The sequence below is a fragment of the Lycium barbarum genome, chromosome 8 (genome assembly GCF_019175385.1).
Source record: "Lycium barbarum isolate Lr01 chromosome 8, ASM1917538v2, whole genome shotgun sequence".
Taxonomy (NCBI): domain Eukaryota; kingdom Viridiplantae; phylum Streptophyta; class Magnoliopsida; order Solanales; family Solanaceae; genus Lycium; species Lycium barbarum.
Window position 1 is genome coordinate 12,702,887 of NC_083344.1, and position 15,619 is coordinate 12,718,505.

General features: G+C 37.5%; 1 protein-coding gene across 1 annotated transcript; it reads left to right on the forward strand.

Annotated features, from left to right (window-relative positions):
* The first annotated feature begins 7,104 nt into the window (after positions 1-7,104).
* LOC132607691 (uncharacterized) lies at positions 7,105-9,899 on the forward strand. The gene is made up of 5 exons (XM_060321775.1): positions 7,105-7,172; positions 8,650-8,770; positions 9,173-9,251; positions 9,391-9,647; positions 9,714-9,899. Exons 1-5 carry the CDS (start codon positions 7,105-7,107, stop codon positions 9,897-9,899), a joined length of 711 nt encoding a protein of 236 aa, XP_060177758.1.
* The last annotated feature ends 5,720 nt before the right edge of the window (positions 9,900-15,619 follow it).

Here is a 15,619-nt window from a genome sequence, read left to right on the forward strand (position 1 = left end):
ATCAATTTAACAAGTAACTGAGACACAAAACAAAAATACCAAACAGAAAAGGAAAAAAAATAAAAGCAGTCATTTGATGAAACAATAATTGAAATGGAAAAATATTGGACCTTTATGGAGTAAAACTTCTTCCACTGTGTTAATAAAGATTTTCCAAGCTTGGATTATAGAAAACAAAATCACACCAACAGAACTTGAAAACAAGAATATTCACCGGAGCTCGACGATCGGAAACCTTGACCCGTACCTCAACCACAAAACTCAATATGTGTCTCGAAAATAGAAGAAACTCAGGCGAATAAAAACTTTCAAAGCTGGTTTATGGGGGTTTTGGGTGATTTTATGGTTGATATCCATGGCGGTGTTCGGTGGACTAAAATGGAGAAAGAAAATGACCTTTACATGGCTGTTTTGGGGCTGGTTTCTGTTGGAGTTAAAAGGGTGAGCTTATGGATCTTTTACATAGCTAAAAATAGGTGAATTTCATGGTGTTTGATGACACCAAAAATGGAGTGAGCTCATTCCTTCTTTTCTTAGCTACTACGGTTGATTCTATGTGTAAGTGAAGTCTCTAGGTTTATTAGGAGGATTGTGTGTAAGGGGTCTCTCGCATGCGGTTGCTTAGATGTAGGGAATTCTAGGTGTAGTGTGTGTGTGCTGCGGCTGATAGGTTATTGTGTAGGTTTCTAGGTTTAGGGTATAGTCTTTATATATGTAAGGTTTGAAAAATGATGAAAAGGTTTTTGGGTCCATGGGCCTTGGAATGGTGCACATGGATTTTATAATATAAAGCAAATTTGTTTTTTGTTCTTTTTTTGTTATTTTAATAAAAAAACATATATCTATAAAGGGTGCATGTGGCATATGTGTGTAGGTGAGGTATTTAAAATTGAGTGGTCCCCACCCCTTTTCCTTTTATCTATTCCTATGCGTGAAATAACATATGATTAACAAATGAGTACATAAAATATTATTCCTACTAAACTAAAATAGCAAGATTAAAATATGTACTCACTCTATATTTATTTATTAAAACTTTTAACTTGGAAATTAAACTAAAAATAGATAACACATTTTTGGACATTTTTTTTTTCTTTTTGTACTAATAAAAATAAAATGAAACTAAACATATATCCTAAACCGTGACTCTATTTTTGTGATTTTCAAATATTCAAATAAGACCTAATAAACAAAAATAAAACCAAATAAAATGTCCAAACCATATCTAAAGGAAAATTTAGATACTAGAAGGTGAAACACCCCGGGGAGGGTCAAAAATCACGTGTCTACAGTTGCAACAGATTATCAACTTGTTGCAACTTCTAAAACAGCTGTTAGATTTATCGCAACAACTAACCCATATGTTGCAACAACTGAACCATCTGTTGCAACAAATTTACATCTTGTTGCAACATATCACAAACTTGTTGCAACAGATTATCAACTTGTTGCAACTTCTAAAACAGCTGTTAGATTTATCGCAACAACTAACCCATATGTTGCAACAACTGAACCATCTGTTGCAACAAATTTACATCTTGTTGCAACAACTGACTCATCTATTGCAACAGATCACAAACTTGTTGCAACAGATTATCAACCTGTTGCAACTTCTAAAACAGCAGTTAGATTTATCGCAACAACTAACCCATATGTTGCAATAACTGAACCATCTGTTGCAACAAATTTACATCTTGTTGCAACAACTGACTCATCTGTTGCAACAGATTACAAACTTGTTGCAACAGATGGGTTAGTCGTTGCAACTTCTTCAACATCAGTTAGATTTGTCGCAACAACTGACCCATATGTTGCAACAACTGAACCATCTGTTGCAACAAATTACAAACTTGTTGCAACAACTTACTCATCCGTTGCAACATATTAAAAACTTGTTGCAACAGATGGGTCAGTTGTTGCAACTTCTTCAACAGCTGTTAGATTTTGTGACTTGTTTAAAACTACTGAAACCACTGAACATAATGTATTGAACACAACTTAAATAATGAACACCTAATATATACTTAACAAAATGTCTTAGAAAAGTACTGAACACCTAATATATACTTAAATTACATAATGTCATAAAAAAACTCCTAACATATACTTAAATTGTTCAACGGGCCACATTTTGGCTCCAAAAAATGCAAAATCAATGAACTGTTTATCAACCCATCTTAGGGCTCCAACACCTTTTCAATGACACCTAATGCCCATCTCCATTGCATCCTCCCTACAGAGTTGTCGCTGATTAGACTTTCGGGTTTGCTCACAGTTGTGCCGGTAAGCAAAGCCTTCATAAAAGCAATTGACCACGAACCACATGCCCTACCAGTGACATTGCGGGGGAGATTCTGTAGCCTATTGAATTCCCATGAATCATTGAGTAATTTTTGCAGGCAAGTGTGCGAACATTCCACTCTGTTGAAATAACTTGGGCCACAATTCCATTACCGGCTCCATGAAACAAAAGAAATCAGATTCTTCATAGACAGGAACGTTGCAGTCATACACATTTACCACTCCCTCTTCAATCATGAACTCGAGAGTGACAAAATGTGTGGCATTAATATTCATCACTGTTAAAACCCTCTTTGCACCAGCCCACGAGCAGCCTCCAAGGTAGGGTCTGACACCCCTACAATAATCGACCATATCATCATCCCACTTGAATTCAGCAAGTCTAACCTTCAGAGACACGGCATTTGGAACTGTACTCTCTTTTGTCAATTCTGCGTACCTCTTGGACATGTTGTTATAAAAGTTGAGGTCCAGGATTATGTCAGTGGAATCATAGTACTCAGGGAAATTGATTTTCCTCATACGCATTAGAAGAAGGACTTCATCTACATACTAAAGTAAAAGTAGTAAAACAGTTAGTTACTTGGTGCAACAGATTATCTACTTGTTGCAACAGCTAGTTAACTTGGTGCAGCAGATTCAACAAAATAAAGGAACTGTTGCAACAGCTAGTTAACTTGTTGCAACAGATTATCTACTTGTTGCAACAACATACTAAATTAGATAGATATATACAAGTGTTGAAACTTACCCAATCCTCCCACCAAATTTCCATGCTTGTCAGAGCCTTGAAGTTTGCTGCTCCAAATTCATGCATTGAGTACATGGTTCTCCCACTCTTTTTGGACTTGATTGCAGTCTCAACCTTTTTCTTTCTTTGGGCATGTACATGCTTGAAAATGTTCACCTTCTTTAGCACTTTTGGCCCAACATCAAGAAGAGGAGTCTCAATTGACTTACTAGGAGTAGCAACAGATCTTCTTGATCTAACTAATGCAAGTGCCTTGGCAATTGCATTGCCCCTCCTCTGAGCATGAACAGGAGTATAAGGTGAGGAAAGATTCTTTGATGGTTTGATACCCCTCTTGGATATCAACCTCTACATAGAAGTGTTTGTGGCTTCTTGGGCCTGCACCAATTCCTCCACCTTTCTAATCAAATTATCCATTTTGTCCTTGCAAGTGGTGCACTCACAAGCACATGAGGGCACCTTAGAAGTACCGGCACCAACATCAACAAATCTTCTACCACTCAATCCTCCACCACTAAAATTACCACCAAATCCGGAAAAATCACTCAATCCAGGAACTGGAGTAAATCCACCAATATTAGCATCATCATCTCTTAATATTTCCCCAGCAATACTTGCTGGGACATCATCACCAACACCACCACCATCAACAATAACATCAACAGGCTGAACAACAACACCAACATCATCAACACCACCAACAGTGTCAACAGCAACATCACCACCAGCACCAACAACAACATGACCACCGGCAACATGACCACCACCACCAGCTACAACATCATCAACCCTAGTGATGGTTGTCACTCCAGTCAATTCCCCTTTGAACCCATCAATCAGTCTGTCAGGCACAGATTCTATGGGCACAAAGGTGACAAGGCATGGCATCTCCAACTCTCTTATTGTTGGGACAAGTCATGGGTTCACAACCTACAACAAAAAAGTAGATATATCATAATGGTGCTAAATCATAAAAAGCAAAACCTATTTAAAATAAGTTAACAGGTTGTTGCAAAAGGTTACACATCTGTTGGGCAATGTCCAACAGATAGGTAACTTGTTGCAGCAGGTATCTCATCTGTTGGAAAATTTCCAACAGATGGGTAACTTGTTGCAGCAGGTTGCTTATCTGTTGGATATTGTACAACAGATTATTGTACTTGCTGTAAAAACTTACTGTAACAGATTCAGAAGTTATCAAATTAGTAAATAAAGTCATATGTTGCAACAACTGTGGTACTTGTTGGAAATTGTCCAACAGATTGTCAACTTGTTGCAGCAGGTTTATCATCTGTTGGATATTTTCCAACAGATGGGTAACTTGTTTCAGCAGGTTACTCATCTGTTGTAAAAAACTAGTTGCATGTTATAACAGATTCATTTGTTGGGTAACTTGTTGCAATAGGTTAATTATTTGTTGGACATTGTCCAACAGATGCATAACTTGTTGCAACAGATGCATGTGTTGTTGTAGCAGATTATAAAAGTTGTTGCAACACCTAGTCATCTATTGTGTTCTAATGCTTACAGCTTCCTTAGGGGGTTGAAAAGGTCAACACTCAATTTTGTGTTGTTCCTGGCAGTGAGCCATCTAAGAATTCTTGGATAGGTAACTTCTTTGGAGTATTCCTTGACTTGATGCCTGAGGTGAGGAATGGCTTCAAATGCCTAAGCCTAGAAAAAAAAGATGCCATCAAAAATCAAAATAGTGATTGAAATAAAAATAAAAAAGGTAAAACATTAAAGAAATTTTACCATGAAAGCCCAAGGGAAGCCATATAGGTTTTGTGTCTTCCCCGTTAGCTTCAAATCCTTCATCAAATATTCAACAGTCAAGCTAAAGCTTTGAAAACCCCAGGCATAGTTGTTGAAGGCATCATAGTCCTCAGCAAGTTTAATCAATCCAAGCGGTATGTTGTAGTTTACGTCTCTTGCCCAAATAATACTATGCACAAACCAAACTAAGCACAGTGCCTCCTTGTGCTTTTTTGAGAAAGTTTTGGACTCCAAGTCTTGCAACAATTTCTTTTGAGTGTAGCTCTTTCCCACTAAGTTTACCAAAGAGACATCATTCTTAGTTTTGGAACCCTTTGCTTTCTTGTCTGCCTTGGGCGTCCGGGCTGGCTTGGTTAATACAACAGTAGGAAGAGGCTCACGAGGATAACATCTCAATCCGGTAACTATGGCAAACTCCTTCATGCCAAAGCAAACTGGCATGCGACAGTAATTGATCCAAATCTCATCCTTTCTATCACAAATAATTTTACAATTCGAAAGCTCAGAAACCATTGTCATTTGAAATCGGGCACCGGTATCTTCAGGCAAATCTAAATAGAGCCCAAAGCAGCTAGCCCTAAAGAAATTTTCCAACCCCTACTGCCAGAGAATGCCCCTGAAGGTGTCAAAGCCCTTGCCCATGGTCGATCTAACCACAAAATCACCAGACAAATCCTTATTTCCATTCAGCAGCATCGTCACGCCGTACTTTTCGATGCTGAAACTCTTGACGACATCCTCAATCGAAGGTCTATTGGGATCTGTGGCAATACTAGAAGACTCAACAAGATTGGCATCCACATTATGTTTCCTTTTTCTTCTTAACTCAGATAAGATCTAATCTGTTGATTCTTCTTCTTCTTCATTACCATTTTCAGTTTTTGCATCTTCTTCACCTCCTTCATCCCCTTCAGCTCCTCCATCCCCTTCATCTCCTTCTTCTTCACTTACTTCTTCTTCATCTCCTTCTTCTTCATCTCCTTCAGCATTTTCTTCATCTCCTTCAGCAAATTTTTCATCATCTTTTTCACTTTCTTCTCTAGTTTCTTCACTTTGTTCATTTTTATCACTTTCTTCTTCATGCCCAACAGAGGTTTCGTGGGTTTCCTCTCTTTCTGAAGCTCCAGTTTCACTAACTCTTTCCTCATTTGTTGATTGACAAATAGTAGTCACAAGTTTATCTAATGGTGTTTGCACCTTAGCTCTTTTACTACTTTCTCCCTCAGTTGGTTTCTCTCCTTTTCTTTTAACTGAAGCCATTTTATCTACACACAGGAGATAGAAAAACAGTTTTAATTGATTAGTGCAACATTCAAAGTAAAAAGGGAAAAGGAATATGTTGCAACAAGTAATCAGTTGTTGCAACAGATTAATAATATGTTGCAACAAAATACGAAACTGTTGCAACAACTTATTACTTGTTGCAGCAGAATCTTAATCTGTTGGAAATAGAAAAACAGTTGCAATAGCTTAGCAACTGTTTTGATTTTTTACAACAGCTTGTTAATATGCTACAACAACTGCTTCAGTTGCTGCAAAAACCTCAACAATTGTTTTGATTTTATCCAGCAGCTGTTGGATAAAATCAAAACTTTTCCTCAACCATAGCATGACAGCAAAAACATCTAAATTTAACTACAAAACATCTATATTTCACTACAAACACACAACCATCACAAATCTCACTCACAACTTAAACAAAATACACCAAATAGGATTTTTTTTTAACCATGCAGCCTCAGCAGATGTTTGCAACTATCAAACAAGTGCTGAATTTGCTGCAACAACAACAACAACAACAGCAAAAACATCTAAATTTAACTACAAAACATCTATATTTCACTACAAACACACAACCATCACAAATCTCACTCACAACTTAAAAAAAATACACCAAACCATGCAACCTCAGCAGATGTTTGCAACTGTCAAACAAGTGCTGAATTTGCTGCAACAGGTAACCTCAGTTGTTGCAAAACATCAACAAAATGGCAAGCCTTTTTTTCGAAACAACAAGGAGAAGAAGAACAAAAACAATACCAAAAACCATAATTTCACAATCACAACCACTATTTACAAACTCAAAAATCCCAACAAGTGCAACAAATACATGAAACTACAACAAAACAAACAACATTCAAGAAAAACTCATGCTCTTCTTCATCTTCTCTAACCAAAATTATCATTTTCACACTCTGATTTCAAAACCCTAACTTTTGAACCAAGTGAAAAATAAAAAAAAAGTTTACCTGAGAATGAATAGACAAGCAACAGCAATGGAGAGAGAGAGAAATGAGCAGCAGCAACAGCAGCAATGGAGAGAGAGGAACGAGCAACAACAATGGTGGTCACCGGTCGCCGATTTTTTATAGCAGCAACGGAGAGAGAGAGACAGAGACGAACTGAAGAACTGCTTTTTTTTTTTAAAATAAAATGAAGAAGTAGTTGGGGTCGTGGGGAGAAGTGGGTTGGAAGGAGTTTTTGTATAATGTGTATGGGCTTTTGTGTATTTTGTAAAAGATTATAAGTTTTAAAAATTATAATTCAGTCCCAATTTAAGTTAATCACATTTTTAAGACAAGTTTGACCTTGGCTGGTCAAATTTGTCACCATTTCTAATTATGAGACTTTTTTGTCACCATAAGTTAAATCTTCCCAACTCAGTTGGTATCCTGTATTTTTCACACTTATGAATCAATATTTGACTTTATAATATACTGCAGATGAACTTAAAAACGTGTCCATGGCATATTTAATGGCTCACTATGTGCCCCATAACTCAACACAAGGGAATGTGATTTATGTCATCATTTTGATCTTATGGATTGCTGGGTCCTTTGTGATAAGAAGTTCGTATCTGAAGCTTTTAATGCTTAGTCTCTTTTGTGTCTTTAGCGTGAAAAAACTAATCATCTGTTGGACTTAGGATTTTGTTAGTACTTTCCTTTTGTTTATTTTCTACAGGAAGAGGGATTGTTCTTATATTTCAAAGCCCTACATTTTTAGTATTTGTCTAAAGAAGTGCATTGCTTGTTACCAAATGGCAGAAAATACTACAGTCAAACTTCTCTATAATTGTCATTCGTTATAACAGCATTTCACTATAACGGCCTGATTTTCTCCGAAACCGATTTTTCATGTCATATTTTACATCTCTATAATAGCATTCTACCTATAACAGCAATGGCATTCGTTATAGCGGTACACTCTTTGTAAAATTACCTCTACAACAGCCATACTCAAATATTGTGTAATAATATTTTGTCAGAAATTTATTATGTATAAAAATAAACATTAAAATATTTCTGGTGATCAACATTAATATCATGCACATAGTAAATTTGAAGTACAAATATCTAAAAGGAAATAAATATATTTCTCATAAATATGATTTAGTCTTGAATATTTTCAAAATCACCTATTTTCTATCTACCGATTTTGTATATATTTAATACTTATTTCCTTGATTTTGGTAGTTGTAATTAGACTATTTTAAGTTTGAAATTTGCAAGACCAAATCTTACTATTTAAGGTATCAATTTAATCAACTCAATTGGTATGATAATATCTATGAATATTTGCGAAACTTTAATTTTGCTATCTTCCTTTTATAATTTGAATTAATTCTGAATTTTGTAACTATAAATACAATTATATTTCTAGTCAAAAATAACATTGTCCATCACACATCCTTTATTCACGTAATATGCGGTCTAACGTCAAGCTATTTATCTAGAAACAAAAGTAGCATTGTGTCAATACAAAGAGGACAATCCAAAAATCACACATGAACAACTGAAGCAGAAATTTTCAATTGGTAGTCATCAAGCTGTCGGGGACATCCTTAGCAAGAAAAACAAGTACATTGAGGTGGCTAAGCAAGCTGAAGCTGCTCAAAAGCCTGTTAAAAGCAAGAAATTGCGTGAATGTGCGCATCCAGAGGTACGTATCGAAAAGAATTTCCTTAATATTTTTTATGAAAAAACCAACCCCTTAATATTATTCAAATTGACAAAGCAGTAAAGATTTGGTTTAGTCAAGCAAGGGCAAATCATGTCATCTTGATAGATGCAATTATCACCGCCAAAGCTCTTACTTTTGCAGAATCTCTAGGTATTAACACGGTAGAGAAAAAAACTTCTCTACCTCTAATGGGTGGCTCTTGCGGCTCAAACAACGACATGGCATCAAGTCTTACCGTTTTCTTGGTGAGGCTAAGAGTGCTCCCATCCAAGACCTTCCCACTTTACGCACTAAACTTCAAGAAGTAATAAAAGATAATGCTCTTAGGGATGTCTTTAATTGTGATGAGACTGGACTTTTTTTCATATGTCTCCAAATAAGACTCTTGCTCAAATGCCAGAGAGTGGACATAAGAAAGATAAATCTAGAATTACCGTGATGTTATCATGCAATGCTTTGGGTAAGATATCATTTTCCTACGACATATTTTATTTGTTGAATTTTTTTAAAGATTAAATGTTTTTTTTTAGTTGATTGTTCTTTTTTTTAAAAAAAAAAAGGGCTCAAACTAAATTTTCTTATGCGCACTTCATTCGCAGGGACAGAGAAAATAAAACCTTTGATTATTGGATTTGTTGCTAAACCTCATTGTTATAAGCATGTTGATATGGACTCTCTCCCACATATCAATTATTGCTTTAACAAGAAAGCATGGATGACTGGTGACATTTTCAAACAATATATGCTTGGTCTCAATGCTAAATTTGAAGATGAAAATCGTAAGATTCTGTTATTGATGGACAATGCGACTCCTCATGACATCGAGGAATACGAAGATCTGCTAACACATATTAAGGTGATTTATGTAGCTTTAATCATATTATTTTTAATGATAATTTTGTGCTAACATTTACTTTTTCAGGTTCATTATCTTCGCCCTAATATGACATCACATCTTCAACCCGCAGATGCTGGCATAATTGCAAATTTTAAGGTCAAGTATAAAAGTCGTTTTATCAAGCATTTGATTGATGAATATGAGCGCAATGGAAGTCACCCATTAACTAATGACAACAAGTTTTACGTCAAGCAATTAACACTCTTGTAGAAGCATGGAATGATGTTAAGACCTCTACCATTCTAAACTGTTGGAGAAATGCCAGAATTCTACAATGTCAACCCCAATGTTAATAGTGAAAACTTAAAACTTGTTGATGATGTGGTAGTGTGCCATCACTTATAGCCCAATCCCATCTCATAACACCAATCATGTAATGGATGCTACCACTTATATGGAGTTTACGCAACACTTTCAATCCTTGAAACTTACACTGATGAAGAGATTATTGCACAAGTGATTGGAGTGGAAGAACAAGAGACATCGGATGCAGAAGGTGACAATGAAAGTGTTGATGAAGAGCCTCAACCTACAGCTACTTGGGGTGAGATAGAAGAGTCAATTGTTAAACTCTTAGACAGCCTTTAAAGGAAAGCTATTGAATTCCCTTTTGCTGAAAGTTTAGACAAAATTCTTCGTCAATTCAAGTGTTATATTATCACTAAGAGACTATAATTTACAAAACAGCCTACAATTGTAGAGTTCTTATGTCAAACTTGAAATATTAAAATTCTCAATTAATTTTAAATGCATATGTTCCATAGATTTTAATTCTTTATCTGTGTGGTACAACTAGTTATGGATTAAGTAGTAATTTATTAGTCTTTTCAATTTTTAATTAATGAGATATGAAAATCAATTGAGATTTTAAAATTTACAAGTTTATTGTTTTCGTTTATAACATAGGAAGTACAAAAAGTTAATTGTTTGCGTACTTTTGTTTATAACAGCCAAATGAGATCTAAATATCGAATGTTAGTATACATGCATAACAGCACCTCACTATAACAGCCATGAAATCTCCGGACAAACACTGCCACTATAGAGTGGTTTGACTATAGAAAATTCAGGGGTGTGGAGAGGGGAGGGGGTAGGGTGGGGTAACAAAAAAATTCCACTTTTTATAAAAAAAAATAAAAAGTAATATAAAAGATATGAAATAGAAAATGTAAGGGGGTGGGTAGGATAGGAGTGGGAGGTAAGAAATCTCATTTTTTATAGAAGTAAAATAAAATATATTGTATGAAATAGAAATGTGTGTGGGAGTAAGAACAAAAATTCCACTTTTTATAAAAAAAAATATAAAAGTAAGATAAAATATACTTATGAAATAGAAAATGTGTGTGTGTTGGGGTGGGGAGGGGGGTGTAGAATAGGCGTGGAAGGTAAGAAAAAATTTCTCATTTTTTATAAAACTTTTACTATATATGAAATAGAAAATACGGAAGTAAAGGGTAGAGAGGGGAGGCAAGGTTGTGGTAGTGGGGTGGGTGTGGGGTGGGGGTGAAGGTAGGTTGGGAGGGGGAGTAAGGGGTGACGTAAAAGGTGGGTGCAGGATTCAAAGAGTACTTAGACTATTTGTTGGAGTAAATTCCCTAAAAGGTCACCCATGTATTAAGAATTGCCTACTAATATCACTTTTGTTTCTTTTTGGATTAGAATATTACTCAAGTGGCACTACTTTCATCAGAATATACTAAACACACAAAACCCTCCTTCTCTCCTGGTTGGCATGTCATGTCACACAATATTCTATTTTTTAATAATAAATTTGTTTAACTCATCCCAGTGGCGGAGCTAGAACTTTTGGTAAGGTTGTTCAAATGTTAATGAGTATATAATTTTTTTCCGATGAATGAGCGCAACAAAATGTTTTTTAACATCATCACTGCACACTAGCCTAAAACATTTATGATCTATTTGATTTCGTAAGTTATTCTTGAAAAAATTCATTACTAGAAAACTCTTACGGTGATTACAGTTTCAAATGACGACAACAACAACAACAACAACAACAACAAACAAAAACATACCCAGTGTACGAAATCCCACAAGTGGAGAAAAACAAGGGGCATTCCGAGAATGTTACAGAGCGCGAGAGATAACGACTAATTAATATTCTTTGGAAAAAAAAAAATATTCTTTGAAAAAAAAAATAGAACAAAGTTAGATGATTAAAATGTTCTTCTTTTCTAGGAAATAGCAAGGAAAGACGAAAAACTAAAGGAGGTTAAAAAAATGAGTCCAATGTAATTCCAAACCAACATAGGAATAAACCAAATACAAATCATAACTCAAATACAAATACGTTTAGTCAAAATATGGAAGAAAATAAGTGCAAATACGAATCAATCAAGTAGCTTCAGACATTATTTGTATGTTTTCTTTTAAAGAAAAAAAGATGACCAGTGCTTGACACAAGCTTTAAACCGTAATTTTTAGGTAAAATTGAACACCCTTTACCTCTAAGCTATCTATCTCAATTATTTTAAGAGTGTTCAAAATTTAATTTATAACCAATTAACTATAATATCTAATCCATATACTAGTATCATTTTTCAGCCAAGAGTGTGCAGGTGACCACCCTTGGCCATGAGTGGCTCCGCCACTGACTCATCCAATCCATTTAACTCAACCCAATCCAGATCAATTTAACCAAATGCCCATTTAATCCGGTTATAAAACATCAAACAAGCTAATTAATGTTAAAACTAAAATACTCCATCCATTAAACGGGGTGACTGTAAAAACGTGAGGCAGAATTAAAGAAGTTAAAATTAGAACTAAAATATCCATTTATCTTCTTTTCCTCTCACACCATTATGTCCACTAATTAACAATTCAACCGTCGCATTTTTTCAAGTATATTATGTATACGGTAAAAAACCGGATACGGGTAAATCCGGGGCAACCATGGATCGGAGAGGGAAAAGGGGCGAGAGTTCGTACGAGGACATCACCTTTCCGGATAAGCACTTTGATTGAAGCCGAGTGGAAGCGCCGTCTGACCCGGTCTCTAAGCCACCGAGGGTTCGGGATCTCTTTCCGGGGTTTTATCACCGTTGGTCCGGTCTCCGTGAGTCCGTTGTTCGTTGTGACCGTTGCTGGGACGCGTCAGTGGTATCACATCATGGACAGCTACCAACTATGCGTGTGTCAGACGGCGCCGTCATTCACATCACACCAAACCCGTGCAGGGGTTGTCCCTTTTATTACTATTTTATTGATTCACGTTGGAGAAAGCCCATGGGCTCATTACTATAAATAGAGTACTCCCACCTCCCTTAGGTCGGTTGATTCTTCTTTCACTTTCAAGAGCATTTGTAACACAATATATATATATATATATATATATCCAATTCTTGTTGAACCTCTTCAATCAACTCGTCATATGTGTAAGCAGCCAGTATTTATGCTCCTTATTTGTGTATTAAAAAGCGTTCTTACCCACTCTTTGTAATCCATATTTAGGCCCAAGCACATATCCTATATCCACATACAAATTCAATTGGTTACCAAATCTGGGGTAAACAGTTTGGCGCCCACCGTGGGGCTAGGATAATAGTGGTTTTTGGCCTTGACTTCCACCGTATTCATCGAAACCAAAAACTCCCTCTCTGTCTCTGTGAAAACGGTCCAAATGGCTGACGTCGAGCAATCCGGTCATGTCAATAATGCCGAGATAGTGGCGGAAAACGAAGGGAGCGGACTGCGGGCATTGCCGAACCCCGTTGATTCAAAGGAAGGACTTAACCGGAAAAACACCGTAGATCAAGAGAATGTCGTTCCGCCAGCAACCGATCCTCTAAACACTCACCATTCCGTTACGTTATCCCGGGATAGGGTCCGGAGAGAGCCAGACGCGCCAAACGACGGCGTTAGCTTGCGTTTAATCTTTGAAATGCTGCAGGAACAAAGGGCGGCAGTCGTCGAGCAAGGGCTAGCGATTGCTCAACTGCAGAGCGGAAACGGTGAAGCAGGGCCGGTAAAGTCAAAAGGTACGGTTGAAACCGGAAGAAACGGAGAACGAATGATTGAGAGCGACGGATCCGGAGCCGGCTCCTCAACTGAGGTCCTAAAAATGCTCGAGACCTTGGCAAAATGGGTGGATTCGACCGAGAAGAGGGTCGAGACGTACAATTCTCGGGTGGACCAGATACCGGGGGCTCCACCTCTACTGAAAGGGCCGAATTCGAAGAGGTACATCGAAAGGCCTTTCCCGCCAAGTGCGGCCCCGAAACTGATCCCGAAAAGGTTCAAAATGCCCGACATACAGAAGTATGACGGCACCACAGACCCACACGAGCATGTGACCTCATATACTTGTGTCATAAAAGGCAATGATATGGAAGAAGATGAGATCGAGTCGGTGTTGTTAAAGAAATTTGGGGAAACCCTGTCGAAGGGGGCATTGACGTGGTATGACCATCTACCCGAGCATTCGATCACTTCTTTCGAAATGCTCGCTGATGCGTTCGTAAAGGCACATGCCGGTGCGATAAAGGTGCAAGCCCGTAAGGCTGATATCTTCCGGATAACCCAAAGGGACGATGAGCTGCTACGGGAATTCGTCACCCGGTTCCAGAGGGAACGGATAGAGCTCCCTCCGGTTCCAGAAGAATGGGCCGCACAGGCCTTCACAAAAGGACTCAACATGCTAAGTTCGGTGGCCTCGGCCAAACTGAAAGAGAATTTGTGTCACGACCCAACCTAGGGCCATGACGAGTGACCGAGCTTAACCTGCCCGATAACCCAACTTATGTTACCTGTACTCACTCATGGCATTCAATAGGGTTTATTTACTAAGTTTGAAAGCTGTAAATAGAATAACCAAGCCGACTTGTAACTTAAAACATCCCAAAACATATTGATACATATACTTAACGTATGACAAGGCAAACCAACGAGGCTACCAATACTTCTGTACAACAAAACAATGGCCGACAAGGCCAAACAGTAACCATGACACCCACGCTGTTCGCAGACTACTAGAAGAGTATGACCATGCATAAGCGACGGGACAGGGCCCCGTCGTGCCCGCAATATATACACAAAATTATACCAAGACAGGAATAGTCTCCGAAGCAAGTGGAGCTGTCTGACTCTCAGTGCTGACTCCTCCTAGGTGGCTGGATTGTTGAACCGCGTCCCTGAACCTGCGGGCATGAAAACGCAGCCCCCGAAGAAAGGGGGTCAGTACGGAATATGTACTGAATATGTAAAGCCTTACTGAATCATAAACAAGGAAAAACGTAACAATAAACAAGTTTAGAAAACAACCCGGGGATAACCTGGAACAGTATTTTGAACCGTGCCTTATGGTCCCGTCCACAACTCTAGCATACATAATATAAATATAGAATATACACAATAATACAATAGTCCCTTCGGACAGCCGCTTCCGGCATAATAATGATGGCCCCTTCGGGCAGCCGCTTCCGGCTTAATAATAATAATGGCCCCTTCGGGCAGCCGCTTCCGGCTTAAGAATATCATAATCCAGCTGATTGGGTGGAACAATAACAACATATATGATGTACAGTATGGATATGTAGTGAAGTCAAGACATGAGTCATCATAGAGTTACTACAAATAGAAGCTGATATATATCGACTATTATCCAACGTACAAAAGACTTGAAAGGCAATAGCTCAATTACCTTAAGAATTCTAACATCAAGAAGTGAATAAAAATCTTGAATCACACTCGAAACTTATGAATAGAATTACCCCAAAGCTCATATCATTTGTCACTTATCTCTAAGACATGCCAAAAGAAGGAAGGGACAACTTTACATACCTTTAGCATTTATTCGTAACACAACACGTATACGCTGCCCAAAGTCTCAACCTATATTAAGACGTCAAGAATTATGGTTAAGCTACGGGGAGATTAAAACGTATTCCAACGTTAGTAACTCCTTTCTAGAT

Bases quoted from the DNA above. Each gene is read 5' to 3' on its own strand.
- LOC132607691 (XM_060321775.1), top strand. From the start codon at position 7,105: ATGGAGAGAGAGAGAAATGAGCAGCAGCAACAGCAGCAATGGAGAGAG. The intron at 7,173-8,649 runs GTGGTCACCGGT...TTCAATTGGTAG, and splicing joins AGGAACGAGCAACAACAATG to TCATCAAGCTGTCGGGGACA. The intron at 9,252-9,390 runs GTAAGATATCAT...CTTCATTCGCAG, and splicing joins GTTATCATGCAATGCTTTGG to GGACAGAGAAAATAAAACCT.